We start from the raw sequence: 26,377 nt of genomic DNA on the forward strand, positions 1-26,377 counted from the left end.
TGGGGTTGGGGAGTCCGGAACTAGAGGCCATAGGTTTAGGGTGAGAGGGGAAAGATATAAAAGAGACCTACGGGGCACCTTTTTCACACAGAGGGTGGTGCGTGTATGGAATGAGCTGCCAGAGGAAATGGTGGAGGCTAGTACAATTGCATCATTTAAGAGGCATTTGGATGGGTATATAAATAGGAAGGGTTTGGAGGGCTATGGGCCGGATGCTGGCAGGTGGGACTAGATTGGGTTGGGATATCTGGTCGGCATAGAAGGGTCTGTTTCCATGCTGTACATCTCTATGGACTGAAGGGTCTGTTTCCATGCTGTACATCTCTATGACTCTATGACTCTAAGTGAGCTGCTTTGTCCTGGATGGTTTGAGTTTCTTGAGTTTTGCTGATGGTGCACTCATCCAGGGCAGTGGGACTATCACCCTTCTGACTTGTACCTTGTAAATAGTGAACAGGCTCTGGGAGTCAGGTGGTGAGCTATTTGCTGAAGAATTCCAAACTTCTGAATTTCTCTTGCAGGCACTGTCCAGTTCAGCTTCTCGTTAATACAGGCCCAAAGATGTTGGTAATGGTGAATTCAATAATGGTAATGCCATTGAATATAGAGGGTAGATGTTTAGATTCTCTCTTTTTGGAAATGGTCATTGCCTGTCCCTTGTGTGGTGCAGAATGTCATCTGCCACATGTCAGTCTGAATATTGCATAAGTCTCACTGCATCTAAACATGGATTGCTTCAGTATCTGAGGAGTTACAAATGATGCTGAGCATTTTGTGATCATCATTGATAATCCCCATTTCTGATGCTATGTTGGAGTGAAGGTCCTCAATGAAGCAACTGATAATGGTTGGACCTAGGACTCTACCCCGAGGAACTTTTACAGTGGTGAACTGGAGTTGAGATGATTGAACTCCAACAAACCATCAATAACTAGAGTCATCTCCCTTTGTACGAGATATGATATTAACTAGTACAGAGTTTTCCCCTCTGACTTCCACTGACTCCTGTTTTGCTTGGGCTCCTTGATGCCACACGTGGACGTATATGAATTTGATGTCAGGGACAGCAATCTCACCTGACCTCTGGAATTCAGTTCTTCTTCCCAGTTTGAACCAAAGCTGTAAAAAGGTCAGTGGCTGAATGATCCTGGTAGAACCCAAAGTGAGTACCAGCAAGCAGGTTACTGCTAAGTAAGTGAGTTTATTGACGTACCTTCTATCACTTTACTAATGATCAAGAATAGACTAATCAGGGAGTGGTGGCAATTGCCTGGGTTGGATTTGTCCTGCATTTTGTACACAGGACCTCTTTTTTTGCACAGGACAATTTTCTACATTGCTGGGTAGATGCCAGTGTAGTAGCTGTGCTACAACAGCTTGGCTAGAAGCACATTCTGGGCGGCACGGTGGCACAGTGGTTAGCACTGCTGCCTCACAGCGCTAGAGACCCGGGTTCAATTCCCACCTCAGGCGACTGACTGTGTGGAGTTTGCACGTTCTCCCCGTGTCTGCGTGGGTTTCCTCCGGGTGCTCCGGTTTCCTCCCACAGTCCAAAGATGTGCAGGTCAGGTGAATTGGCCATGCTAAATTGCCCGTAGTGTTAGGTGAAGGGTTAAATGTAGGGGAATGGGTCTGGGTGGGTTGCGCTTCAGCGGGGCGGTGTGGACTTGTTGGGCCGAAGGGCCTGCTTCCACACTGTAAGTAATCTAATCTAATCTAATTCTGAAGCATAGATCTTGAGTGCTATTGTTGGAATGTTGTCCTTAAAATATTCACTGCCTCCAAACATTTCTTGAAATCACGTGGAGTGAATTGAATTGATTGAAGACTGGCATGTGTGAGGCTGGGATCCTCCAGAGGAATCCTAGATGGATCATCCATTCAACACTTCCAGTGAAGATTATTGCAAATGCTTCACCCTTAATCTGTACACTAATATGCTGGGCTCCCTCATCATTGAAGATGGGAAAATTTATATAACTCCAGTGAGTAGTGCGATTGCCCACCACTATTCATATTTGGATGTCATAGTACTGCAGAGCTTAGATGTGATCTATTGGTTGTGGAATCACTTAGCTCTGTCTATCACTTGCTGTTTATACTGTTTGGTAAACAAGTAGCGATGTGTCATAGCTTCACCAGGTTGACATTTCATTTTAAATGCTGGTCCTGATGTGTCCTCCTGCCCTCTTTATTGAACCAGGATTGGTCTCCTGACTCAATGGTAATGGTAGAGTAGGACAATGCAGGGCCATGAAGTTGCAGATTATGTTGGAGCACAACTTTGCTGCTGATGATCAAGGAAGCCCAGTCTTGAGTTGTTAGATGTGTTAAAGTTCTATCCCACGGTAATCATGCCACACAACACATTGGAGGTTATTATCAATCTGAAGCCTGGATTTTATCTCTACAATGACCATGCAGTGATTGCTATTACAGATACTGTCATGGACAGATGCATCTGTGACAAGCAGTTTGAGGATAGTGAGGTCAAGTATGTTTTTCTCCCTTCATGGTTCTTTCACCACCTGCTGCAGACCCAATCTAGCAGCAATTTCCTTTCGGACACAACCAGTTCAGTCAGTGATGCTCTTGCTGAGTCAGTCTTAGTGATGGTCATTGAAATTCCCCTTCCACATACTGTTCCTTTGCCACTCCAAGTAATACCGTGGAGTACTTTTTGGTAGTTGAATGGGGGTGGGGGATGTACATGGTAATTGGCAGGAGGTTTCCTTGCCTACGTTTGACTGAATACTATGAGACTTCTTGGTTCCAGAGTCAGTGTTGAGGACTTCCAGGTAACTCCCTCCTGACTGGACACTACTGTGTCATCATTGGCACTGGGTCTGTCCTGCTGATGGGAACAGAATGTGACAAGGGATGGTAATGCAGTCAAGCATGGTTTCTAAGGTCTAGTTCTGTCTACATGACTGTGCCGGACTGCTGCTTGACGAGTCTGTGAGAAAATTCTCTCAATGTTGATAATAGCCCTTAGATATTAGTAAGGAGGACTTTGCAGAATTGACAGGGCTGAGATTTTAACCGCCAGTTCCAGTGCTTAGGTTGATGCCAAGCAGTCTATCTTATTTCAATCATTTTTTCAGTTTTTTATTGGTTTAATAAAACTAAATGACTTGCTAGGTCATTTCAGAGGCCAGACCAGGTAAGAACAATAGGTTTGCTTCCCTGAAGGTCATTAATGAACCAGATTTGTTTCTGTTTTATTACAATCAATGGTTGATGGCTATTGTTAAACTTTTCATTCCAGGTGTTTTTTTTAAAAGAAAAACAGCTTCAGATTCCACCTTCTGCCATGGTGGGATTTGAATACAGATCACTACCTGGGTCTCTCGATTACGAAGTCCTGTGTCAAGGCCAGTACACCAATTTGTTGAATTCATCGTCTACTTGTTCTGCTGCATTTTCTCAAAGGTACATGAAATTTAAAAATCCATCTGTGGGAAACAGTCTGCTAGTTGTTGATTTTAAATTATGAATAAGCTTGCAGCATATTTTCAAGATGCTGTATTGTGTCTTCAATGCCCAACACCTATAAACTTTTTACAAAAAGCTACAACCAAAGGTTTGATTGCTGAGCTGAAGAGCAAGAGTTTCAGATATTGACAAACTGACAAAGAAATGGAAGTTAGAGCCATAAATACCACCAGTCTCAAACATGAAACATGACTGTTCATAATGACATTTTGAACTATTCTTTTCGACATATAATCATATGGATTTATTTAATTTAAAATGATTTTTATTCTAAAATTGTAATTACATTCAGGCCTGTAATAAGAGGGACAGTAATCTTGGATTTCTGGTCTTATAGCTAAATCATGTTCAGTATATCAACCTGAAGTAATGGAGTTGGTCATTTGAGGTGCCCATTATGTACTTGCCCATTGAAATGCTGTTGGTTTACATCAATAGATAATCAAAGCAATTTCTTGCATCAAAATATCAGACTGAAGTGCAGGGGGAAAGAAGTAATCAAGCATACACAACCTTAGTTTAGAATTGAACTCTATTTTCTTGATTAGATTACATCTTTGTTTCCAGCAACACAAATATTCCCATTTTTCCATTTATTAAGATTCCAAACAGATGAATATGGAGGAAGAAGCTATGTCAATGTTCCATTGAAGTATTTAAGTTCCTCAGAAAGGACTTGGGAATTGGACTGTGCAGTCAATATTCTGAGCACTGATACATTTACCACAGAGGAATCTGCAGAATAAATTTCCATTTGTACAATAAGTAAATATTTTGTCCGGCACAATGAAGGATATTGTACAATAATATTTTGTAATTAATTAATTATTATGGTAGTTGTTAAACCTAACTGATAAAAGTGACAATTTCAATCAGCATTCACCTAGCATGAAGGCACAGTCTGTTTCTAACATAAATGTATGTTAATTAATAACATTAAAAATAACAAAACAGGAACCTATGTTGCTTATTAAGTAAATAATTTAAGGGAATCACTTCACCCTAATCTGTCCAGTGGGAAACTGATTGGACCAGATTACTTGACTGTTTTACGTTCCATCTGACTCTTACTTTCCACTGATGTCATATACACTTAGGGAGGCTTGTGCCTGCTTCAAATGTCCTTTGCAAAATTTGATTGCAAGTGATGACAGCAAGTGCGGAGCATACTGCGGTCAATTTCTCCAAGGTCTTCACAACCACATCAAAAGTTATTACAGGAATGCTATGTTTCAATTTGTTTACCTGTTATATAGCTTGGAACAGTAGGAGTGCAGGTGTCCAAAGTTCACCCCAGGAACCACATTGTCAATTTTAAGATGGCATCATCATGTTCTCCCTGTAAACTCACTGCTGTTACATGGACAATAGTAATATAGTTCTGTTGTAATTGGAATAACTTTTACAGTAGTGGCTTCATAAGTTCATTTGCTGTTGTGTAACAATGACAAACAGATTAGCAAATGGATCTTAGTATTGTGGCAAAAGCTTCACATTTTCTATATATACAATAATACAATACAGCACAGGAACAGGCCCTTCTGCCCACCAAGCCTGCACTGATTCCTAGTCCTTATTTAGACACACTATTTATTGCCTATGCATAGTATCTATCCCTCTGTTCACCTCATGTTCATGTGCCTATCAAGATATGCCTTAAATGTTGCTAACATGCCTGCTTCAACCACCTCCATTGATGGTGCATTTCAGGCACCCACGACCTTCTATGTGAGATGTTTTCCCTGCACTTCTTCCCTAAACTTTCCCCCACTCACCTTCAACATGTGCTCGCTTGTAGTTGACCTTTCCACCCTGGGAAAAAACCTCTGACTATCCACCCTATATATGCCTCTCATAATTTTGTCGGCCTCTATCAGGTTGCCCCTCAACCTCCATCTTTCCAGTGAAAACAATCCAAGTGTATCCAACCTTTCCTTATAACTGAAATCCTCCAGACCAGGCAATATCCTGGTAAACCTTTTTTTCATATTTTTACTGTTTTAAATTTACACTATTTCAAGTCTGATAAATCTGCAATGGATTTGAAGTATATTCCAGCATTGATCACATTTCAAAATCTTAAAAGCAAAGAATTGTCTTCCTTTTCCAAAGAATAATTTTGTGGGTTGCGCTTCGGCGGGTCGGTGTGGACTTGTTGGGCCGAAGGGCCTGTTTCCACACTGCAAGTAATCTAATCTAATAATAAAAAAATCTTAAAAGCAAAGAATTGTCTTCCTTTTCCAAAGAATAATTTTCTGTATTTAATGTTAGGTGTTGCATCACTATTGAAGCTATACTCTGTTTTCCTTACAATAGCTAAAAATTTAAACGTTAGACCAACCTTATCTATATTTAAAGCACCATTGAAATTCAGTTTGAAGCCAACAAGAATCAAATGATTCAGCTTTAAATTCAATTTTGTGTACAATCTATTCAGAAGGAAACCAATTTCAGTTTCTGCTGATCAGCTTAATCGACGTACCACATTGATCCATCTTTACCAGTTGCTGGGTAAAGGCATTAATAAAGGCTTTCATTCTGAGCCAGTGATGTGGTTTGGTAAGGAAAGCTGAGTAACAAAGAATTGCACATGAAATAGAGTATGATGATACTGTTCTCAAGCTAAGAAGAACAATGCCTTTATAAACAGTACAGATTTGTAAATTACAAAATGCAGCAGTTCGTCAAATGAACAGATAATGTAAGGTGGCCTATATTTATCAGACCATCACATTTTTGTAGCAAGCCTAGAATATTCAGTGTAAATTATTCAGTAAAAAGTAATGATTAATCTCAGCTAATAGAATAGTAAAACCTGGTAATAAGAACCAAAATCTCTTCAAAGCACTGTTGATTATGAAGAAAAATTCTTAACAAATGAAGACTCACTGACGATACTCTCCAATTTTTTACTAGAAATTCAAAATAAAGTAAAACATTCCTGAGAAAATTAGAGATGAAATTGCTATCTGTGATGAAAAGGTTCAGCTGATTGGGTTTAATGGCTATTCCTTGTACACAGACTTGTACAACACAATGGTGGCTATTTGGCCCATCCAATTAAGGGAATTCCATGGCTCTCCCCACAATATTTCCTTTCAGTTGTGTATCCAATTCCCTTTTTAAATATACCGTTGAATCTGCTTCTTAAGGCTGTGTATTTCAGACCATAACAATTCAGTATAAGAAACTCCTTTCTGGCTCTTTTGCTAATTATCTAATATCTGCATCCTCCAGTTACTAACAGTCTTGGCAATGGAAAAGATTAATTTTTATTTCCCGACCAAAGCCCTTCACTATCTTGCATACTTTTGTTAATATTCCTCTTAACCTTCACTGTCCCTTAGGAGAACAATCCCAGCTTCTCTGGTCCCTCTACATAAATGAATTCCCTTTTCCCTGGTACCAATTATTAAATCTGCATGTCACCCTTTTAAAACATCTTCTCTTTGTTCCATTGTGGGAAAACCTAAACATTTTGGGAGAAGCAAAAGCCTCATTGTTGGTGTGGAAGCTGAAAGAGACTCCTCTTCAGCCAGTGAAGGAACCTTGGGGCAGCATCTCACCATTGGAGATGAATTAACGGGCTGTGACCATTGTCCTATTGAGAATGCAGACTGGCCCATCCAATCAGAAGGCCAGCAGTTCAAGAACACCATTAATGGCACCATTGAAGGGCAGGCAGGTTTAGTATAGGGAGTCAGGCCAGGCAGATGCGATCCCTCTGTGGGCCATGGATTGTCCACAAAGAATGGATTCTTCCACTCCCTCAGGAATACATTAGGAGACCAACAGTTTTATCTGGTGGTGACATTGTTACAATGTGCACTGAAAAAAAACTGTGGTTGTGTTTATACTTTGAACAATTTGTGTTTAAGGTAGTCATTTGGCATTGCTCAGGAAAGGCACATTTTGTTCCTGTTTTCATCCAGCACTCACCAAGACAATTTAGAAGACTATGAATATAAAAGAGAACAAGATCTTCATACTGTACGAAAAAAGCATGCTGACTGGTTGGCAAGTGGTCTCTGCTTGGTAGCAGCAATCCCATTGAGAAAGTACCAATTTTTGATGACTGACAGTTAACTGTTAGTGTAAATTTAAACAGCAAGTTGACTTTGATTGGTCAAGGCATTGCCCGATACAATGGACCTAAGAATGTTTTATACTTATTTTGCACAGTTGCAACAAGTGCAATAAACGTACATTTTTTGTGTGTACAAAGAACAGGCCCTGTGTATTAAAATATGCATTTTCTAGTACATACACATTTGAGAGAGGCAATGGTGTAGTGGCAATGTCACCGGAGTAGTAATCCTAAACACAAGGCTAATGCTCTGGGGACATGGGTTAAAATCCCATCATGGCAGATGGTACAAATCTGAAATAAAAAGCTAGTCTAATGTCAACCATGAAACCATTGCTAATTATTGGATAAACTCAGCTGGTTCACTCATGTCTTTTAGGGAAGGAAATCTTAATTGGACTGACCTGCATTTAACTCTAGAACCACAGTAATGTGATTAACTCTGAACTGCCTTCTGGGCAATTAGGGATTGGCAATAAATGCTGACCTAGCCCACGATGCCCTCCCCCCATGAAATAAAAAAAGTCACACCACACTGTGACTGGAGTTGACCATTGTAATTTGGTTTGTAGTGTAATTCTTAGCGTAATCGGGATTATTAGCAATTTTCTAATTACAGAATCATATCTAATTTGTTGAGATATTTGAAAATCTAGTCTGGTTGGGTGCAGTCAGTACTTTACATATTGTGAACAGATGAAGTGATGTGCCAGTCTCTAGGATCACGCTAGCACTGAAACTCATATATCACATGTTGCATTTGTGTGACAGGCATTACCTCATTTTGGCTTGATGGAAGAATCCAGTTTGTGGTGAACATCTGTGTTTCTATGCATTCTTTTTTTAAAAACAATGCATTCAGCTGTGCCATGACCTAGTTCCGGTGTAGGTGGGACGTGAACCAGGGATTTCTGGTTCAGAGGTAGGACAAATACCAGTGCACTAAACACCCCCTCTGTGTTTCACCGGCAACATTTTATAATCAAATAGTTCCAGTGATATTATTACACATCACGACGCCAGGTGGGATGTGAGCCCAGGGTTCCTGAATAAGAGACAGGGCCACTATCACTGCACTGCAAGGGCCCCTCTCTGTTTCTCCGGTGTAATAGTAGTGTGAAAAAGCTTCACCTGTTGTTCAAATGTTTTGAGATATCTTGCCATTCCGGCCTGGCCTTATCCAGGACTAAAAACCTCACACCTGTTCATGAGTCAGTGCGATAAACAATGGGAAATGTTCTGATCAGGCTTGCCATTATCACACAGGATGGCTTTGATGAACCCAATTTCAGCATTAAACTTGCACATTGAGCAAGTGGCTCAAGACCCATTTATGATTTTATTTCTTCAGCTCGCACAGTTGAGTTCAATTTTAATGATAACTTGTATGCAATGTTCCCTCTTAGCCATTCTGAGGGTTCAGTTACATCAGTCAGTAGGCTGATGCCATTCTCAGCACTGAACTCCAGTTTCAGAAGTCACTACCATGCACAGACCTCAGAGGTGCACGCAGTAGGAAAAGGAATTAGAAGGAAAGTAGCTTGTATGCCAAATAGATGATATTGTCATGAGACTTCCCTAGGCTCAACCTTTGTTAACATTTTTGTTTGGTTCCATGAAAAAAGTATCATCGATGGAAGGACACCCAAAATTCCAACTTTTGCATTTTTCTAATATGCAGACGATATATGTGCTGTATTTGAAAAGCAGTTGCATGTAAACATTTCTTTACGCATCTTAATGAGCTCCATCTTCTACTCAAATTCATCTTTGATGAGGAGCAGTCAAATCAGATCGCTTAAAATGTAGGAGAGGAAGTAGGCCATTTGGCCCTTTGAGTCTACTTTGCCATTCAATAAGGTAATGGCTAATCAGGTAATCCTCAACTCCAGCATCTGCCTTACCCCCATTACCTTTGAATCCCTTTCTGATTAAAAATCTAGCTCAGCACTGAATATACTTAACATCACAACCTTGACAGCCCTCTGTGGTAAAGAATTCCATAGATTGACTACTGTCTCAGAAAAGAAATTCCTCCTCTGCTCTGTCTAAAATGGATGACCTCTTATTCTTAGATTATCCCATTTGGGGAAACAAGCACACATCATCTACCCTGTCGAGCCTCCGAAGAATCTTATTAATTTCAATATGGCTTCCTTTTATTATTCGAAATTCCAATAAGCACATGCTCAACCTGTTCAATCTTTCCTCATCAGAAAATTCCTCCATACCTGGAATCAAGAGCCTTCTCTGACTGCCTCCAATGCCAGTATAGCTTTCTGTGGATAAGGGGATCAAAACTGTCCACAGTATCCCAGCATCGGTTTATCAATGCCATTTATAGTTTTATTTTTATACCTCTTTCTCTTTGAAATAAAGGCCAACTCCATTTGCCTTCCCTGTTACCTGCTGAACTTTGATGCAAGCTTTTTGTGATTCATGCAAAAGGACCCACAAATCTGTTTTGCTGCAACTTTGCCCATCTTAAAAAAATTTAGCTCTTCTATTCTTCCTGCCAGTTTTCCCACATTAGAAACAAAAACAGAAGTTGCTGGAAAAACTCAGCAAGTCTGGCAGCATCAGAACTGAGGAAGAGTCACCAGACCCGAAGCATTAACTTCAATTTCCCTTCATAGATGCTGCCAGACCTGCTGAACAGCAACTTCTGTTTTTATTTCTGATTTACAGCATCAGCAGTTCTTTCCATTTTTCCACATTAGATTTCATCTGCCAAGTTTTCACCCACTCTGTCTATATCCCTCTGCAGACTCTTTGTGACAGCCTCATTACTTGTTTTCCCAATGGCACTCCATGAATTATGGTTTTCTGTCCTGAAAATGTCCCATTTCTTCCACCTCTCTACCTACTATTCATTTGCAAATCTCCTCTCTATCCCCAACACTAAGGGCTTTTATATTATTAAGTTGCCTTAAGTACAGTACATGGGTGTTTGGAAATCCAAATATATTACATTTACTGGTTCCCCTTTGTCTATGTTACTTGTTACCTTATGATTCCACTGTTACATCCTTTATAATGTACTCTAACATTTTCAAGTCAGGTGTTAAGCTAACTATCCTATAGTTAAAAATTCCTGAGTAAAACCATATGTTGGTGGGAATACTTCCAAGTCACTTGATTATTATCAGTGTCACCGGATCATCTAGCTGACAAATATTGCACTATGTCTATCACTTATTTGAGTTCCCTCACATTATTAACTGATGAAGAAAATGTTATCAGTCAAAAAATTTTGCCTCAATTCAGAGAAGTGGGCATACTGAAATTGAGATGTGACTACAATTGGCATCTTTATGAAGTGAAGGTAGGTGAGGTAATGCTGTTCATTGACTTTCAGGTAGGACCACAGTGTCATGTTCCTCTATCTCCCAGCTACCCCTGCTCTGTCTTGTCCTCTTTACTGTCCATTTCGTCCTCCAACTACAATAACAGTCCTATTAAACCTTCCACAATGAAACTGTTCTGAAAGTAGCCATAAGCAGTTCAGCAGAAACAAAAGTCTCTTACCAGAAATCATAGTTAATTGTACATAATAAAAAACAGTCAAGGAAAATCTATAAGTACTGGCCTAAAGTACAAACAACCAACTTACGAATATATATAATAGCTGAGTACTTTAAATAGCACCGCTGAAGGGTACTTGCGCCATGAAATTTTTGAATGAGTTTATAACATGGCAATTCAAACATGGGCACTCCATTTTCAGGAAAGGGTCTTACAGCAAGTGTAGGAGCTTTAGTTATTGTTTCATGTTCATCTAGTGTGCACTTTGGTCAAAGGACACCAATTCAACATCACTCCCTAAGACAAACAGGCACCTGGGTGCCACATACTTTGTTTCTTACATTATAACTATGACTTTATTTCAAAATTACTTCTTTACTGGCTGGAAAGCACTTTAAAACATCCTGCTGGAAACTGGAGTCCTGGCATGGTAGCACAGTGGTTAGCACTGCTGCCTCACAGCGCCAGGAACCCGGGTTTGATTCCGCCTCGGGCAACTGTCTGTGTGGAGTTTGCACATTCTCCATGTGTCTATGTGGGCTTCCTCCAGGTGCTCTGGTTCACTCCCACAGTCCAACAATGTGCAGGTTAAGTGGATTAGGTATGGGAAATACAGGGTTACGGGGATGGGATGATTCTCGGTGGGATGCTCTTCGGAGGGTTGTTGTGGACTTGATGGGCTGAATGGCCTGCTCCCATTCAGGAAGGATTCTATGCCTAAAATGGATCTTTTCTAGCATGTCTTGTGAAGCGTAAACCTCATGTAATGGCTGCTACAACAGTCCTTTCACTTCCCCAAATACTTAAACAAAGTCAAAAGGCATGTTAAAGATGATTAAATAAGGTTACCAGGCCTGGGGTCTAAGTTATTTCAGGAAACTGAATGGGTTGTTCTTAGGAAAAGTTATGGTAATAGGTAAGCGGGGGTAACAGTTATTCTGATGTCATAAGTAGTTGCCATGCTATCATTGGCTAAAAAGAATCCAGACAAGCGATTGACAGCCTCAAAAAGAGATATAATTACAAATGATCAGAGTCGTAGGGTAGTCGTCAGGGAGCAGTCATCTTCAGATGTGAGATAGATCAGAAGGGATTGAGGAAAGACCACGGAGTATTATTCTAATACTTTGACTTAGAAAGCAAGACCCTGCCTTCACAACTTTGAAGGAATCAACACCATTCTCCAAACCAACAACTTATTCATCCTCTGGTATCAATGATCTATGCTCAATTGTCATGAGTTGTATATGTCTTTTGTTTAATTGACTAATGCATGTTACCTAAACTGCTGCTTCTTAATAAACTTAACAAATTGTCTGAAAATTCCTTATGAATGGTCTACTGTCTATATTAGGTAAGTGTGTCACGAGCTATGTGTCCCCCTACCACACCCACCAACAAAACTCTAACAATTATGACAGTCTTTCTCTCTACTTTGGTTTCCCTGAGCCAATGAGTTTCTAGGACTTAGTTTATGCAATAGGCCCAAAAATGACAAAAAAAACCCAATAATGTTGTGCAATGCAGTCCTGCTTTTAAATCTGGGTACTCAGCTCTTAGTAAGACATTTAAGATACACTTGAGGTATGTTCCTTCTGACAGATGTTAAGGATCATAAATTAAACATTTTCTGCCAGTGACAATCCCAATTCCCAACAGATTTATGACTACAGAGGAAAATTGCTGGTTTTCTTTTTACTTCTGAATCTTACTTGCATGACTAAACATCATTGCTGCAAACAAGAGTGCCTCCAGCTCTTCAACAACTGCACTCCACATGGGAGAGTTTTGACAAAAACACCTTTGCCAATACCAAAATTCACATTGGACACAACCAGGAATTCCCTTTTAAACATCATGACTTCAGGCGAGTGTTTCTGCTGAACTCATAAAGTCATAGAGATGTACAGCACGGAAACAGACCCTTCGGTCCAACTCGTCCATGCCGACCAGATATCCGAACCCAATGTTGTCTCACGTCCCAGCCCCCAGCCCATATCACACCAAAACCTTCCTATTCATATACCTATCCAGATGCCTTTTAAGTGTTGCAATTGTACTGGCATCCACCACTCTGGCTGAAGCTACAAATTTTAAAAGTACCTAACTATAATTTAAATTGCTCATAAACTACAAATGTTCTTAGTTTATCAACGGTTTTTAAAAATGGCCAAAGGCCTAATAATAAGTATAACTCATTTGGCCTAGATTAGAGAATCATAAACGGCTTTTGTATGAGAAATATAATTATTCATTTTCTTCTATCCATTTGACTATTATTTTGCTTATAAACTATATCCTATTTTAATTTACAAAATCCATATTTCTTACTGTGATAAAATGTATAAGATGTATATCCTAATTTACCTGAAAGCAAAATCTAATTTAGGAAAGGTGCAAAATGGCATTTAGTTTCTAACTCAAATTATTTAAAGGTTAAGGATCTATGCAAAATTTTAAATTCTTACTCTTCAGATACTAATAGTACACTTCCACATTCCCGTAATGGAATCAATTCTCTCTTGCTGAAGTACAAAAGTACCATCTCATAACAATAAGCAAGTTAATTAGTTCAAACTAACTTTACAATTGAATATCTTTGGCAGAAATTATTCCCTTTTTATTCTTCTAATGTTTACACTTGTTATTTTAACAACACTCATTTTGATACATCTCTTTTTCCCTGAAATATTTAATAATCAAATAACAGGAAGTACGTTTCTGAGTAGCACAAGGATTGTGATTCAGCCTACATTTAGAGTGGCACAGTGGCATAGTGGTTAGCACTGCTGCCTCACAGCATCAGAGACCTGGGTTCAATTCCTGCCTCGGGCAACTGTCTCTGTGGAGTCTGTACATTGTCTGCATGGGTTTCCTCCCACAGTCCAAAGATGTGCAGGTTATGTGAATTGGCCATGCTAAATTGCCCATAGTGTTAGGTGTAGGGGAATGGGTCTGGGTGGGTTGCTCTTTGGAGGGTTGGTGTGGACTTGTTGGGCCAAAGGGCCTGTTTCCACACAGTAAGTAATCTAATTTTATCTGAAACGTCGATTCTCCTGCTCCTCGGATGCTGCCTGACCTGCTGTGCTTTTCCAGCACCACACTCTCAACTCTCATCTTCAGCATCTGCAGTCCTCACTTCCACCTACATTAAGAAACTATCAAGTGCTCTAATTTTGAGGTTGATGAAATGTATAATTTTCCAGTTATCAGACTGAAGTCTCTGAATAACACTGAGATTTGACCTGATAGCTATAACTGTGTGAATTAAACATCTCCATTTCAATATTGCTTTGATGGCTTTCAAAATAGAGATTCAAATGAGTTAGAACTGTAGCAAAGACCAAAACCAAGATACATAAGTGATGATTACTTTCAAACTTATATTGAAAATTGTTAGCTTTCCATTGTGTACCAAGTAAGCTGAAGGATCACTGCTAAATTTAAATTAGTTTCAGATTTAGGCAAAAGATAAAATGGAGACTGTGCGGGGTGGGGTGGTTGTGGGGCTCAGATTTAACTGACAAATACTGGATTAGGGTTGAAGGCAGGTAGTTGCTGAACTTATACCACAATTCAAAATCCTCCTGTGAAATCATAAGCCTGAAATTGACCTCTCCCATCAGTGACATGTTCCTCTTCAGTAGCATTATTTCTCCTGTTTGTGTGTCAGAACCCTTCCCTCTGTCAGCTCAAATTTATATTCCACTTGTCAACACCAGCATTTTGCAGCTAAATTGCCATCATGACTCCAATTTCCTCTGGATTCCTTCTCTTGCCTCCTTTTATCTTTCAATATTACCTTTCTTATACTCCTTTCTACACCTCAAGAGTTTCAGCTAATTCCTTTGACACTTGCTTTTTCTTGAGCTAATGTTAACATCCAGTACCATGTTGGCCAACTCAAATTAAGTGAGGGTTCATGGGTCAATCTCCCACAGGAAAATTAATATCCTTTACTGACTTTACAGCTGTATAGAATCCAAGTCCTCTCTTTATTTCCAATCTACCATTTGGACGCCAGGCCTTTAGTCTAGTGCCATAATCAAACCTGTCTATAGTACCTCTATCTAATTGGCTACTTGTTAATTCCCATATAAAATCGTTTGAAAAAACCTAGCAATTTGAAATGAGTCAACAACCAGCTTCTTACCTGGATGCAGAAATCTCAGCTTTCTGTTTGGCAATAGCTGCAGCCCGTTCAGCTGCTTCCACTGCCCTATCCACTTTGTCGCGAATCTTACTTGTCCGTAAAGGAATCAAGTTCTTCCTCTTCCCACTCACCAACACATTCTGTTTATATTTGCCTTCTTCTTTTGTTCCATCTGGAAACGTTGTACATCCATAACCATGCCTCTTGTTGCTCAGCCACTCCCCTTCGAATTTCAATCCATCAGACCGGTGGCTTAACCCAAACCCAGAGCGTTTGTCATTTTTCCATTCTCCCACGTAGGTTTCTGTTGTTGTTGCATCAATATCATCTTCAATGACTGACAAATCTGTCTCAACTTCACCAAAACTAATTGTGGAATTGATATCACTGGCTGTAGAACTGACCGTACTCATCCCAGCTTCACTTCGAAATGAGCTCTGCTTGCTTCTTTGGCTAGCCAAGGAACTTTTGGACTCAGACTTTCGAAGTTTCAGCCCACTTAAAAGGGATCTGCGAAAAATCCCTTTCTTTTTGTTTTTGGTTGAAAGAAGATCATTGTCACTATGCATAGTGAGAACAAAGCCCCCCCTTGATCCTGCAGGACTTCCAGCTGGAGTGTCTGGGTGTATGGCTGTACCATTACTATGTTCACTTCTTAGAGAGTTAATAGAAGTTCTGAGAGGAGACCTGATAACAGCAGCCATCCCATAGGGAACACTCTGACGCACACCATAACCATGACGCATCCCTCCAATCCACTGCCCTTGATAGGTACCTGTAACAAAGAACATATTAATTTTCAATATCTATTATATTTACGTAAAATATATGTAACTTAAATAATGAATGACTTTCACTGATCAGACATAGTTTAATAAATTCACTTATAGTCATGTAATGTAGTTCTTCTAGGTGTGGATTAATCAATTTTTATTGAGCTGCCTCTCCCTTACACAGAAGTATTCTCTCTATAATACTTATTTACACCACACAAATTAAAACATAAATGCTGGAAATCTGAAACAAAAGAATCAAATGTTGAAACTCACAAATGGTCAGTCAGGGAACAGATTAACGTTTTGTCTTCAGATCTACACAGATCTGCTCCCCTGACAATAAGATTTGAAGATGGGTAAATGCATTTAAGCTTGTAATACTTTAAACTGATAATATCAATAAAGGGTAAGTAACATTCATATTGCACAAGTGCCAAGTAATGACCATCTCCAAAATGTGTGAATCTTACCATCGCCAGCATTCCGCACACCCCTCTCCCAATAACCTTCCTGAATAACCCACATCCTGGTGGTTATTATTTAGCAGAAACTGAACTTCACCAACCATGTATGAAACAGACATAAATACTTCGTAAATGTGACATAAGTAACAACAATTTTTTCTTGGTTTGGTACTAAAATGCAAATCAATACCTGAAAAACATATTCTTCTTCATTATGGTTTTAATGTAGGAAACTATCAGTCTGTTACAGTCTCAATCACCATTAAATATAGATATATTCTAAATTGCCTTTATTTAGGAAATAACACATTTACATAAATTGTATTTTTCACTGCATAATACATAAACTAAACTTCAACAGGATCAATATGGAGACAGTAGTTGCAACCTTTTTATGTGGTTTTACAATACTCAAAGAGGGGCATTATTTTTGAGTATTTGTTTTACTTAATGCTTTGTTGAAGGCTAGAAGCAAATTAATTGCTTGCTCTTCCACAGTACCTGTATGAGTATTAATATTTAATATTATTTCAGTACAATAATGGAAATTAATTATATTTGAAAGAGTTTGCTTTTATTAGGACTTTAAAGGACTCCCAGATGAACAGGGAGCAATTTTGTAGTAGAAGCCCAAAAGCAAATCACCCTATAATCTACTGCTTAAATATTGATATTATTAAAGGTGGGATGACATAAATAAAAGCAAGGGGTTCCTAGTGATTGAGGAATCAAGACACAATAGATACATGATTAAATGTAAAATTTGCAATATAATGATCAACAGAAACACTGTCATGTGGAGAGTTGTGAGTTTAGTGAATTTATTTCCAGAGTTAGTGTTTGGGTTACAAGTGTTCTGTCAATTGATCACCAAGTTTTTGGTTAATCCAACCAAGTCTCAAGCCAGTGATTTGCTCAGAATGTTGAGGAAATGGTTCAAGGCAAGAGGTGCTGACCATTCACAGCAGCAACAGATATTAAAACATATAAAAATTTAATTATCAACAATATTTATCTTAACCAATTTCAATTTTGATCTTTTTTTCTGAATATGATCAATGACATCAAATCAGGCCCCTCTAGCCCAGAGGAATCTAAAAGACAATACAAAAGATTTATTAACCCTCACTAAAAGGATCATGATGTGGAGGAGCTGGTGCTAGACTGGGGATTTTTAACCTCACAAAGTTAAAAATCACACAACACCAGGTTATAGTCCAACAGGTTTATTTGGAAGCACACTAGCTTTCGGAGCGCTAGCTTTCAGTGCTCCGAAAGCCATTGCTGCCAAATAAACCTGTTGGACTATAACCTGGTGTTGTGTAAAAGTATCATGACAAAGCTGCAAAGTAAAGTACACAGAAGTACACTGTAGAAGTTTGGACCTACTCAACAGCTTACTGACACACAAAAAAATGCCACCAAACAGAAACCAAAATTTCTTAGAAACCATTGACAAATTTGTAGTAAATCAAAGGTTTTAACTACTGAACATTTGAAGGCACAATGACAGATGCCTGAAGAATGTCCAGATGATCCTTTTTATTCAGTAGGCTTTCTGTATGCTTGACAAACGTAAAGGGTAATTCTAAGCTGAAATTGCAAATGAACATTATGATATAGAAAACAAATTTGTTGCTAAATCATTCGATTTTTCACCTTCCTTAATCATTTCTGTGGTCACATCACTATTATTTTACGAAAGTCCTTAATGGCTGAGCTCACAATATCGACAGGCTGAGTTCCTGAAAAAGCCACAAACGCCTAATTCAAAACCTACTCAGCCGGTGTCAAGTTGATCAGTTGGGAAAGTTTACAATGCCACTGAAGTTGTAGTTCTTCCTCCTTGGAGGAACTGTTAAAATCTACCTCTTCAGACAAAGTGACCTTGTAGTTCCTCTGTCCTCATGTCTCTTTCTGTGATTTGGTCTCCAATTATGTTTGAAAATGCTCTTGTGAAGAGTTGGGATGTTTTGTAACATTTGAAAGGCTATATAATGCTATGCTTTGTTGTAGTTACATTCACACCATTGTTTTTCTCTAAAGTGAAAGCAGTTTTCAAAACCAAGACACAAGGGACCCTCTGATTCATGGGCAAACACCTGAAACACAAACTCATTAAGTTCTGACCTTCATTTAAATTAATGTCCTACTCCATATTGCAGCAGGAAAATATACTAAGCAAAAATGTGACCACATTAAAATTAGGACAACTTTTGGACCTCTATCTCTTGTCACCTATTTGACCCCAGCCTTAGCATTATTACCCATTTTCCCTACCTCTTCCATCCCTGGTGTTATCCCACCACATCTCAGGAAAATTCCCAGCAAAGTTCTGGGACACTGTTGTTACAAAATAATGCAGGCCTGTTGCATCGCAAGAGATCCTGCCAATGCAGTCGTAACGGTTTTAAATTATCTAACATCACATTAGATGGCAGGGCCACTGTAATGCTGGTTAAGGGATCCCATAGTGTATTAAGTGTATACATGTATTTTCATACTTTAGATCCATTTATTATTATTTCTTAAAAGAATGAAGATCTCAAATCCAAAGTGACTCAATAAATGTAAAATGTGGCTAAATGTTTACAATCTTTCAATCTGGATTCAGATTCATTCTGAGTAATTGAGCTCAAGTTTTATCTTTAATTACATCCCCTAAAGCACATTTATACTACATAAACACTTTGTATTGTAAGGGAAACTAGAAGATCTCTCTTAGCACTGGTCTCTATTAGCCTTTGAATTTTGCTCTTCATCATTATATTTATTATATTACAGCTTGAATATGACAAAAATTCACCTCTTCCTGTGATACAGCCAATTTACTCAACCAATCTATCACAGAGCTAAACCAAACTAAAAATAATATGCAAGTACTGGTATACAACAACATGGGCTGTCTTTGATATATTGTTTGTTTTACTGTTTAACAACAATTAACAACATTTTTATGACACAAGAACTTTTTACATTAGACTTTCGTTGCTCTAATTAACAATGTTTATTTTATTTGCAATATCAGTTTGTGTGCTGTGTACAGATTCATTGCAAGTTTTCAAAAGGGAGCTGGATGAATTACTTGCTATGCTGTACGAAAGGAACGTGTGTTTCAAGATCAATGTTACATCCTGAAATTTGAAATTTTTTTTTGGAGAAGTGTCCCAGATTCTTTTTCCCTAAGTAGATCTAGTGCTCTTATCTCTGTTTTCCGTTTCTCCCAAGATGTCACATAGCTGCTGTTGGGAAGGAAACATTGGGAATCTAAGAACTGCTTTTGAGGAAAGGACATGAAGGATCTGGGAGCTTCTGTTGGGAAGGGGAAACACTAAGAATCTGGGAGTTTAGATTAGATTCCATACAGTATGGAAACAGGCCATTTGGCCCAACAAGTCCACAGCGACCCTCTGAAGAGTAACCCACCCAGACCCCATTCCCCTACCCTACATTTCACCCTGACTAATGCACCTAACACTATGGGCAATTTAGCATGGCCAACTCATCTGACCTGCACACCTTTGGATTGTGGGAGAATGTGCAAACTCCACACAGACAGTTGCATGAAGCAGGAATCAAACCCAGGTCCCTGGTGCTGTGAGGCAGCAGTGCTAACCACTGAGCCACCATGCCATCACCTGTTGCTTTGGGAAAAAGACACTGGGAATCTGGGAGCTGCTACTTGGAAAAAGTCACTGGGACACAGGATAAGATGTTCAATATAGTTTGATAATAATAAGATATTGATATGATCCCAAATAGGACTTTATCCTTTTGGAGCATCTGAAGAAAATTGCACATATAGGTCAAAACCACCAGTAACAACCTCTGAACCAAACGTTCTGGTTCTAAGTGGGATGCTACTGCTACGATACTCGACCTCAGAATATGCACCACGGTAGATTACAATGTACCTGTCTGACATAGGTCATCACACACCAATTTTGTAAACAGTCAAATGAGTAAAATAATATGCATCTTAAGTGAAATCTAGTACTCAACACAACTCCCCTGGCTTCCATTATCACTCCCCACACATCTACTGACTGAAAAAAATGCCCACAAGCTGGTTGAAAACATCAATACTATGCCTCACTTGCCACTCCATAATGACATGTACAACCCTACCCCCTGCCTACCTTCCACCTCAGCACTCATTAGAGCAACCGTCCTGAGCAATGTCTAACAGCAACAGCAGCTTCCTTTTAGATCAAGGAATGGGAAATATAGCCTGCCAGAGCATTCCATCGATCCCAAAATCTGCTTTAATTTCCAGTTAATTCATAGAGTTTACAAGGAGATGCTCCTCTAGGCATGTGGATGTGGACTTACTGCTGAGCCTATCAGCTCCAAACTTTGCTTGGAGGAGTAGAAAAGTAGGCTTTCTAGATCTTCGGCATCCACAGTATTTCACAGGAGGAAAGGAGCAGGATCTAGGACTGTGGAGGGGGCCCTTCACTGGGATTATCCTCTTCCGTGGGCACTTTCTTCAAGCAGTAGTTCAGGGACAGGTTGTGAAAGATGGAGATGTATCTGCCCAAAGAGGGGGGAGGTTCCCAGCCATATACTGGTCTGAGGGTCAGCTTCTTGGTAGGGGTGTTCTGGATGGCCATGACAATCAGAGCCAAGAAGGTGAACGGGGACAGGACCAGCTTTATTGGCTCCTCTTGGCTGGTCAGGGAAAGCCAGCCCAGGTTACCATTGCGGCTGCAAGCCAAGGAGGAGGCAGACAGAACCTGTCGGCCAGAGAGATACAGTGGAAAGGAGCCTAGGCTCTAGCTGTGCAGGTAAAGCTACAGGGAGCCACATAGCCCAGACCCAGTGAGCTAATGATAAGGATTGGCAGCTCCAGGGTACCTCCCACTTATTTCTCATGTGTATTTATGGCTCTTGCAGAGGCTATTGCAGTGTAGTACCTCACCAAGGAAGTTTCTCATTACCAAAGTTTAAGCGACCATGTAGTAATTTATTATACTTTAATTTTGACTGTCTCTGACCCCAGTGGTGTATCTGGGGTTATTCTAGTTTAAATAGTCAGAATGTCACCTAGGCCAATGTGAGCACATCATGGCTTCCAACTAAATAATGGTGAGAAACATGGTCAGCACCCCTCATCCACCAACATCAAAAGCACAAGTAATCTTTTTAACATTAAGGCCAATTAATCCTCCTTTGACAAAGTAGTCAAATTGACTTTGCATCTGACATTTCCAGTATTAAAAATCCCTTCTCTTCCATCACTCTGCTTTGACATTCAGGATCTTGCTTGTGAAGATGGAAGTTTCTCCTACCAAAGCCTGCCACAAATGGGTGAAAGTAATTTTTTGGGTGGATTCATCACATTTCCAAACAATACCAAGATTTAATACTTTGCTCCACAAATGGGGTAAAGTAAAATTCTTAGAGCTCACATGTATCGTCTGTACAAGAGAAACTGCTTCCAGGCATTTTTAACATTAAGTGACTAATTTTATTATTTGAGGTAGGGCTTGCATTAGTTTTATCAGTGTATTCTGGATGAAGCCAGTCAACAAGTACAAAATATTATGGAATTTTAAAAGTCGGCTATGTCAAGTGAAATTGAGTTTTGCGATCTTTAATGTTGGCTTAAGAATTAAAATCCTGTGATCACCCCTACCCACCTCTAGCCATATCTCCAGTGTAAATAGTAAAAATAGTGAGTCTGTGTCTGTTTATACCACTTGCAGCCGTTGAAGGATTCAAATTGAAATTATTTTTATGTACACAGGCCTATTTAGGCCTGTTTCAACAATTTTACAGATTATACATCCTGGGAATTACAGTGACCAGAAATTGAACTCGACTCGCCATATAAATACTACAACTACAAGAACAAGTCAGAGCCTAGGAATTACAACTCACCTCCTGACGCCCCAGAGTCCATCCACCATCTACAAAGAACAGATCAGGAGTGTGATGAAGTTCTCCCTCTTGCCTGGATAGCTTTAGCTCTATCAACACTTAAGAAGCAACCTCTTTGATTGGCATCACATCCTCAAACATTTATTCCCTCGCCTACATTTATTCATAGTAGCAGCAGTGCAAGTACCCTCCACAAGTCCACTGCAACATTCACCAAGGTCCCTTAGATAGTATGTTCTAAACCCAAGACCACTACCTATTAGAAGGGCAAGGACAGAAGTTGCACATTCCTCTAAACCATTGACCATCCTGACTTGGAAATATTTTGGTGTTCCCTCACAGTCTCTGGGTCAAAATTCTGAAAATTTCCTCTTTAACAGCACTGTGGGCATATCAGTCAAGAAGACCACTTTCTTCTCAAGGGCAAACTAGGGATGGACATTAAATTCTGGCCCAGTCATCAAAGTCCATATCCCCTGCATGAATTTTAAAAATGCATGTAATTTAGTAAGAAACTATTAAATAATCCAATGTAGTTTGAGTAATTTGCAGTGATTTATTCTCAGTTACTTAGAGATGAAGGAATAGCCACCCTTATTAAAAGTGTTTATTTGTTTCAATAAAACTGCACCAGGTTGTTCTGAATACCTAAATGAATACATCAATTAATACTTTTAATAGAAGCAAAAAAAAGTATTGATTTCTATTTTGCTGTCTGATTCCATTTGATCATGGATGATTTTATATTTATATTTATGCAGAAGGAAACTTGAGCTATATCCCAACTTGAACACTTAATGCCCAATTTTCAGATTGCGCCCAAAGCAGACTCTTATCTCAAAGTTGATTTTTCTCAGACCCACTTAACTGTTCATATAGAAAGGAAGTATAATATAAGTGGAAGAAATTCAAAATTAAAGCAGAATAAAATAACTATATTGTTTTTAGCTGCACTACTAGACCTGAGTGAAATGAGGACATAGCAGGCGAAGAAATTAATTATTTGGGTGGATTTGATTTGTTCACCTTGTGATGATCCGTGGTTGCTGGCTGCAGCTTTTGACAAAAACCTGATTGAATATTTCAGTGGTACTTCCTCATTGATGAACAGTAGCACTTCTATCCTTGCCCAGTGAATGGAAATTATTATTGATTGCTTGGCATTTAGTCAGGAAATATTTCATATAATATGCTGGGATCATGACTCAATCACTACTTTTTTGTTTTACGCTCACTTTTGTGTAATTGCTTATAGTTAGAATTGAAAAATTTACATTTGCAAAATTCTATGAAGTTGTTTTACTGTATCAGGAAATCAGCACATTTATCCCATAAGAACATAAAAAAATGAGAACAAGTGTAAATCATTGCTCTTTCATGTCTGCTTCACCATTCAGTAAAATCAAGGCTGATTTTCTAAATCATCTCTATCTTCCAGTGCCATCCCCATATTCCTGGGTTCCCTGAGCATTTGTGAATCTATTGATCTCTGTTTTGAATGGACTCAGTGACTGGGCATTCACAGTCCTCTCAGGTAGACAAATGCTAAGATTCACAGCTCTCTAAATGAATATATTTCTCATTTCTGTCATAAGTGACTGACCCCTTACTCTGAGATTGTGAACCACCCAGTTGCCTCCAACAACCCAGTTCTAAGTCTTAAAGGCAAGGGGGAACATCTTCCCAACACGCTATCCTTTCAAAATCCTTAAAAATTGTATGTCTCAAAGAGATCATCACTCATGGTTCAAAGGTCCAAGAAATATGGGCCTAATCTACCCACTCTGTTCCAGGACAATCCTGCCAGATCCAAAGGATTAGGGAAAATTATGAACTGAAGGAAATTAGTCTGTGTCAGAAGGTTGTGACAGAGAAATAGGATTGTAGATTAATAAGTCCTCAGGATCTAGCATTCCATATCCCAAAGTGTTGAAAGAAATATTCATGGAGACAATAGATTATCTTCCAAAATTCTACAAATTTGAGAATTGTTCTTGAAGATTGGAAGGTAGCAAATATCACCCCTCAATTTAGGAAGGGAATAATAGAGAAAACAGGAAACTACACACCTGTCAGCCCTACACCAGTAGTAAGGAAAATGCTAGAATCTATTATATGGACCCTTGGTCAATAATGATCTCTGAGTAGGTATAGTTAGCATGGATTTGTGAATGGAAAATTGTGATAGACAAACCTGATAGAATTCTTTAAGGAAGTTACTAACTGCCAGCCAACTTGTAACCCAATTATTTCTACTCTCTATTTTCTGTCTATAATCAATGCTCAATCCATGTTAATATATTACCCCAATCCCATAAACCCTGATTTGGTGTGGCAATCTCTTGTATTGGATCTTATCAAATGCGTTTTGAACATAAGAATAAAAGACCTAGGAGCAGGAATAGGCAATTCAGCTCCCTGAACCTTCCTCTATTTAATAAAATCATGTTTGATCTCAATATCTGAAAATCTATATGCATAATATCCATTAATGTCCCTTATTACCCCGCTTGTTACAATCTCATAATGTTCTAACAGATTTGTTAAAGATGCTTTCCATTCCATGTAGCTACTCTGCAATTCATATGGACAGTCCTAGAATCTGAGACATTGTGGAAAATCATTATCAATGCATTCACTATCTCTGTAGTCACTCTTTAAGTGAACCACATTTACTTTCATCGGCACATAAGAAGGCCATTCAGCTCATTTAACCTGTTCCATCATTCCATAAATTTATGGCTGATCTGACTGTGGTCTCAACTCCACTTTCCTGTCTGCCCTTCTTGAGTTTCTTAACTATCAAAAATCTATCTATGTCAGTCTTGAATAAATGCAATGACCCGGCCTTAATTGTTTTCTGAGGATGTGAGTTCTGCAGACACTGAGGATCCTCTGAGGGAAATAAAATTCTCCTCATCCCTGTCTTAAAAGGGAGGTCACTTATTTTTAAATTGTGTCCCCTAGTTCTAGTCTCTCTCTCAAGAAGAAACAACACCCTAGTATTTCCCTAATCCAGGACCTTCCAGAACTTACATGGCTCAATAAAATCACCTCTCATTCTTCTCAACATCAACCAATGCAACTAATCTTGATAATTTAAGACCTTCATTCCAGTTATGAGTCAAGTAAACCTTTCCTGAACTTTCAAAAAAGGAGACCAAACTGTATACAGTACTCCAGATATAGTCTCACCAAGGTCTTTACAGCTGCTGTAAAATTTTCCTAATTTTTATTCCATTCCCCTAGCAATAAATGCTAACTTTCCATTTTCGTTCCAAAATACTTAGTGGACTTGTATACTAACTAACTTCATGAAACTCTTCTCCTTTCAAGACGTATTGAAGCTTTCACCATCTATTTTTAAGTATTTTTCTGGTTTAATCTGATATTCTTGATCCTCTTCCTTTATCAGTTTCTCGGTTCAAAGGCAACTCAACATGGTGTCAGGAAGTCAGCTGGGCCAGACTGCCCAAACCTCAGCCAAGCTGCAACATGTGGTACATATACAGAAAAAGCTGGAGAAACTCATCAGGTCTGGTACCAACTCTGGAGAGAGAAATAGAGTCAACATTTCAAATCCAGCATATCTCTTCTTTGGAATCATCTTTGATTTCCAATAAAAAACAGAATATTCTGGAAATACTCAGTTGGTCAAATAGAATCTGGAGAGAGAAACAAAGTTCATATTTGAGGCTGATGACTTTTTATCAGGCCACAGATCGAGTGTCAGGTCCTCAACTTAAAATGTTGGGTGGGATTTTCCAGTGGGCTTTGTGAACTTAGTGTTGGATCCATTGGATGTCCTAGGCCTGTGCTTGTTGGAATTCAGACTGGAGGAGTTATTTTCCCAAAGGCAGCCTCCGAGAGTTCCATCAACATCAATTATGGATAGTTGTCAGGTTCCCAAATGAATCATTCCAATCACCAATTCTTGAGCCTCGGCAGCCTCATCAAGACATGTACTATTGTTAAAACAATTAGGAGAATGCAA

General features: G+C 39.1%; 1 protein-coding gene across 3 annotated transcripts in view; it reads right to left on the reverse strand.

Moving 5' to 3' along the window:
• Window positions 1-26,377, reverse strand: part of jph3b (junctophilin 3b) — a 165,386-nt gene that overhangs the window by 120,785 nt on the left and 18,224 nt on the right. For all 3 annotated transcript variants that reach the window (XM_043706816.1, XM_043706815.1, XM_043706817.1), the window contains exon 2: window positions 15,261-16,035. In XM_043706816.1, coding sequence (XP_043562751.1) covers window positions 15,261-16,035 — 775 coding nt within the window. The remainder of the gene's footprint in view (window positions 1-15,260; window positions 16,036-26,377) is intronic.

The sequence above is a fragment of the Chiloscyllium plagiosum genome, chromosome 17 (assembly GCF_004010195.1).
Source record: "Chiloscyllium plagiosum isolate BGI_BamShark_2017 chromosome 17, ASM401019v2, whole genome shotgun sequence".
In the NCBI taxonomy this organism is placed as follows: Eukaryota; Metazoa; Chordata; class Chondrichthyes; order Orectolobiformes; family Hemiscylliidae; genus Chiloscyllium; species Chiloscyllium plagiosum.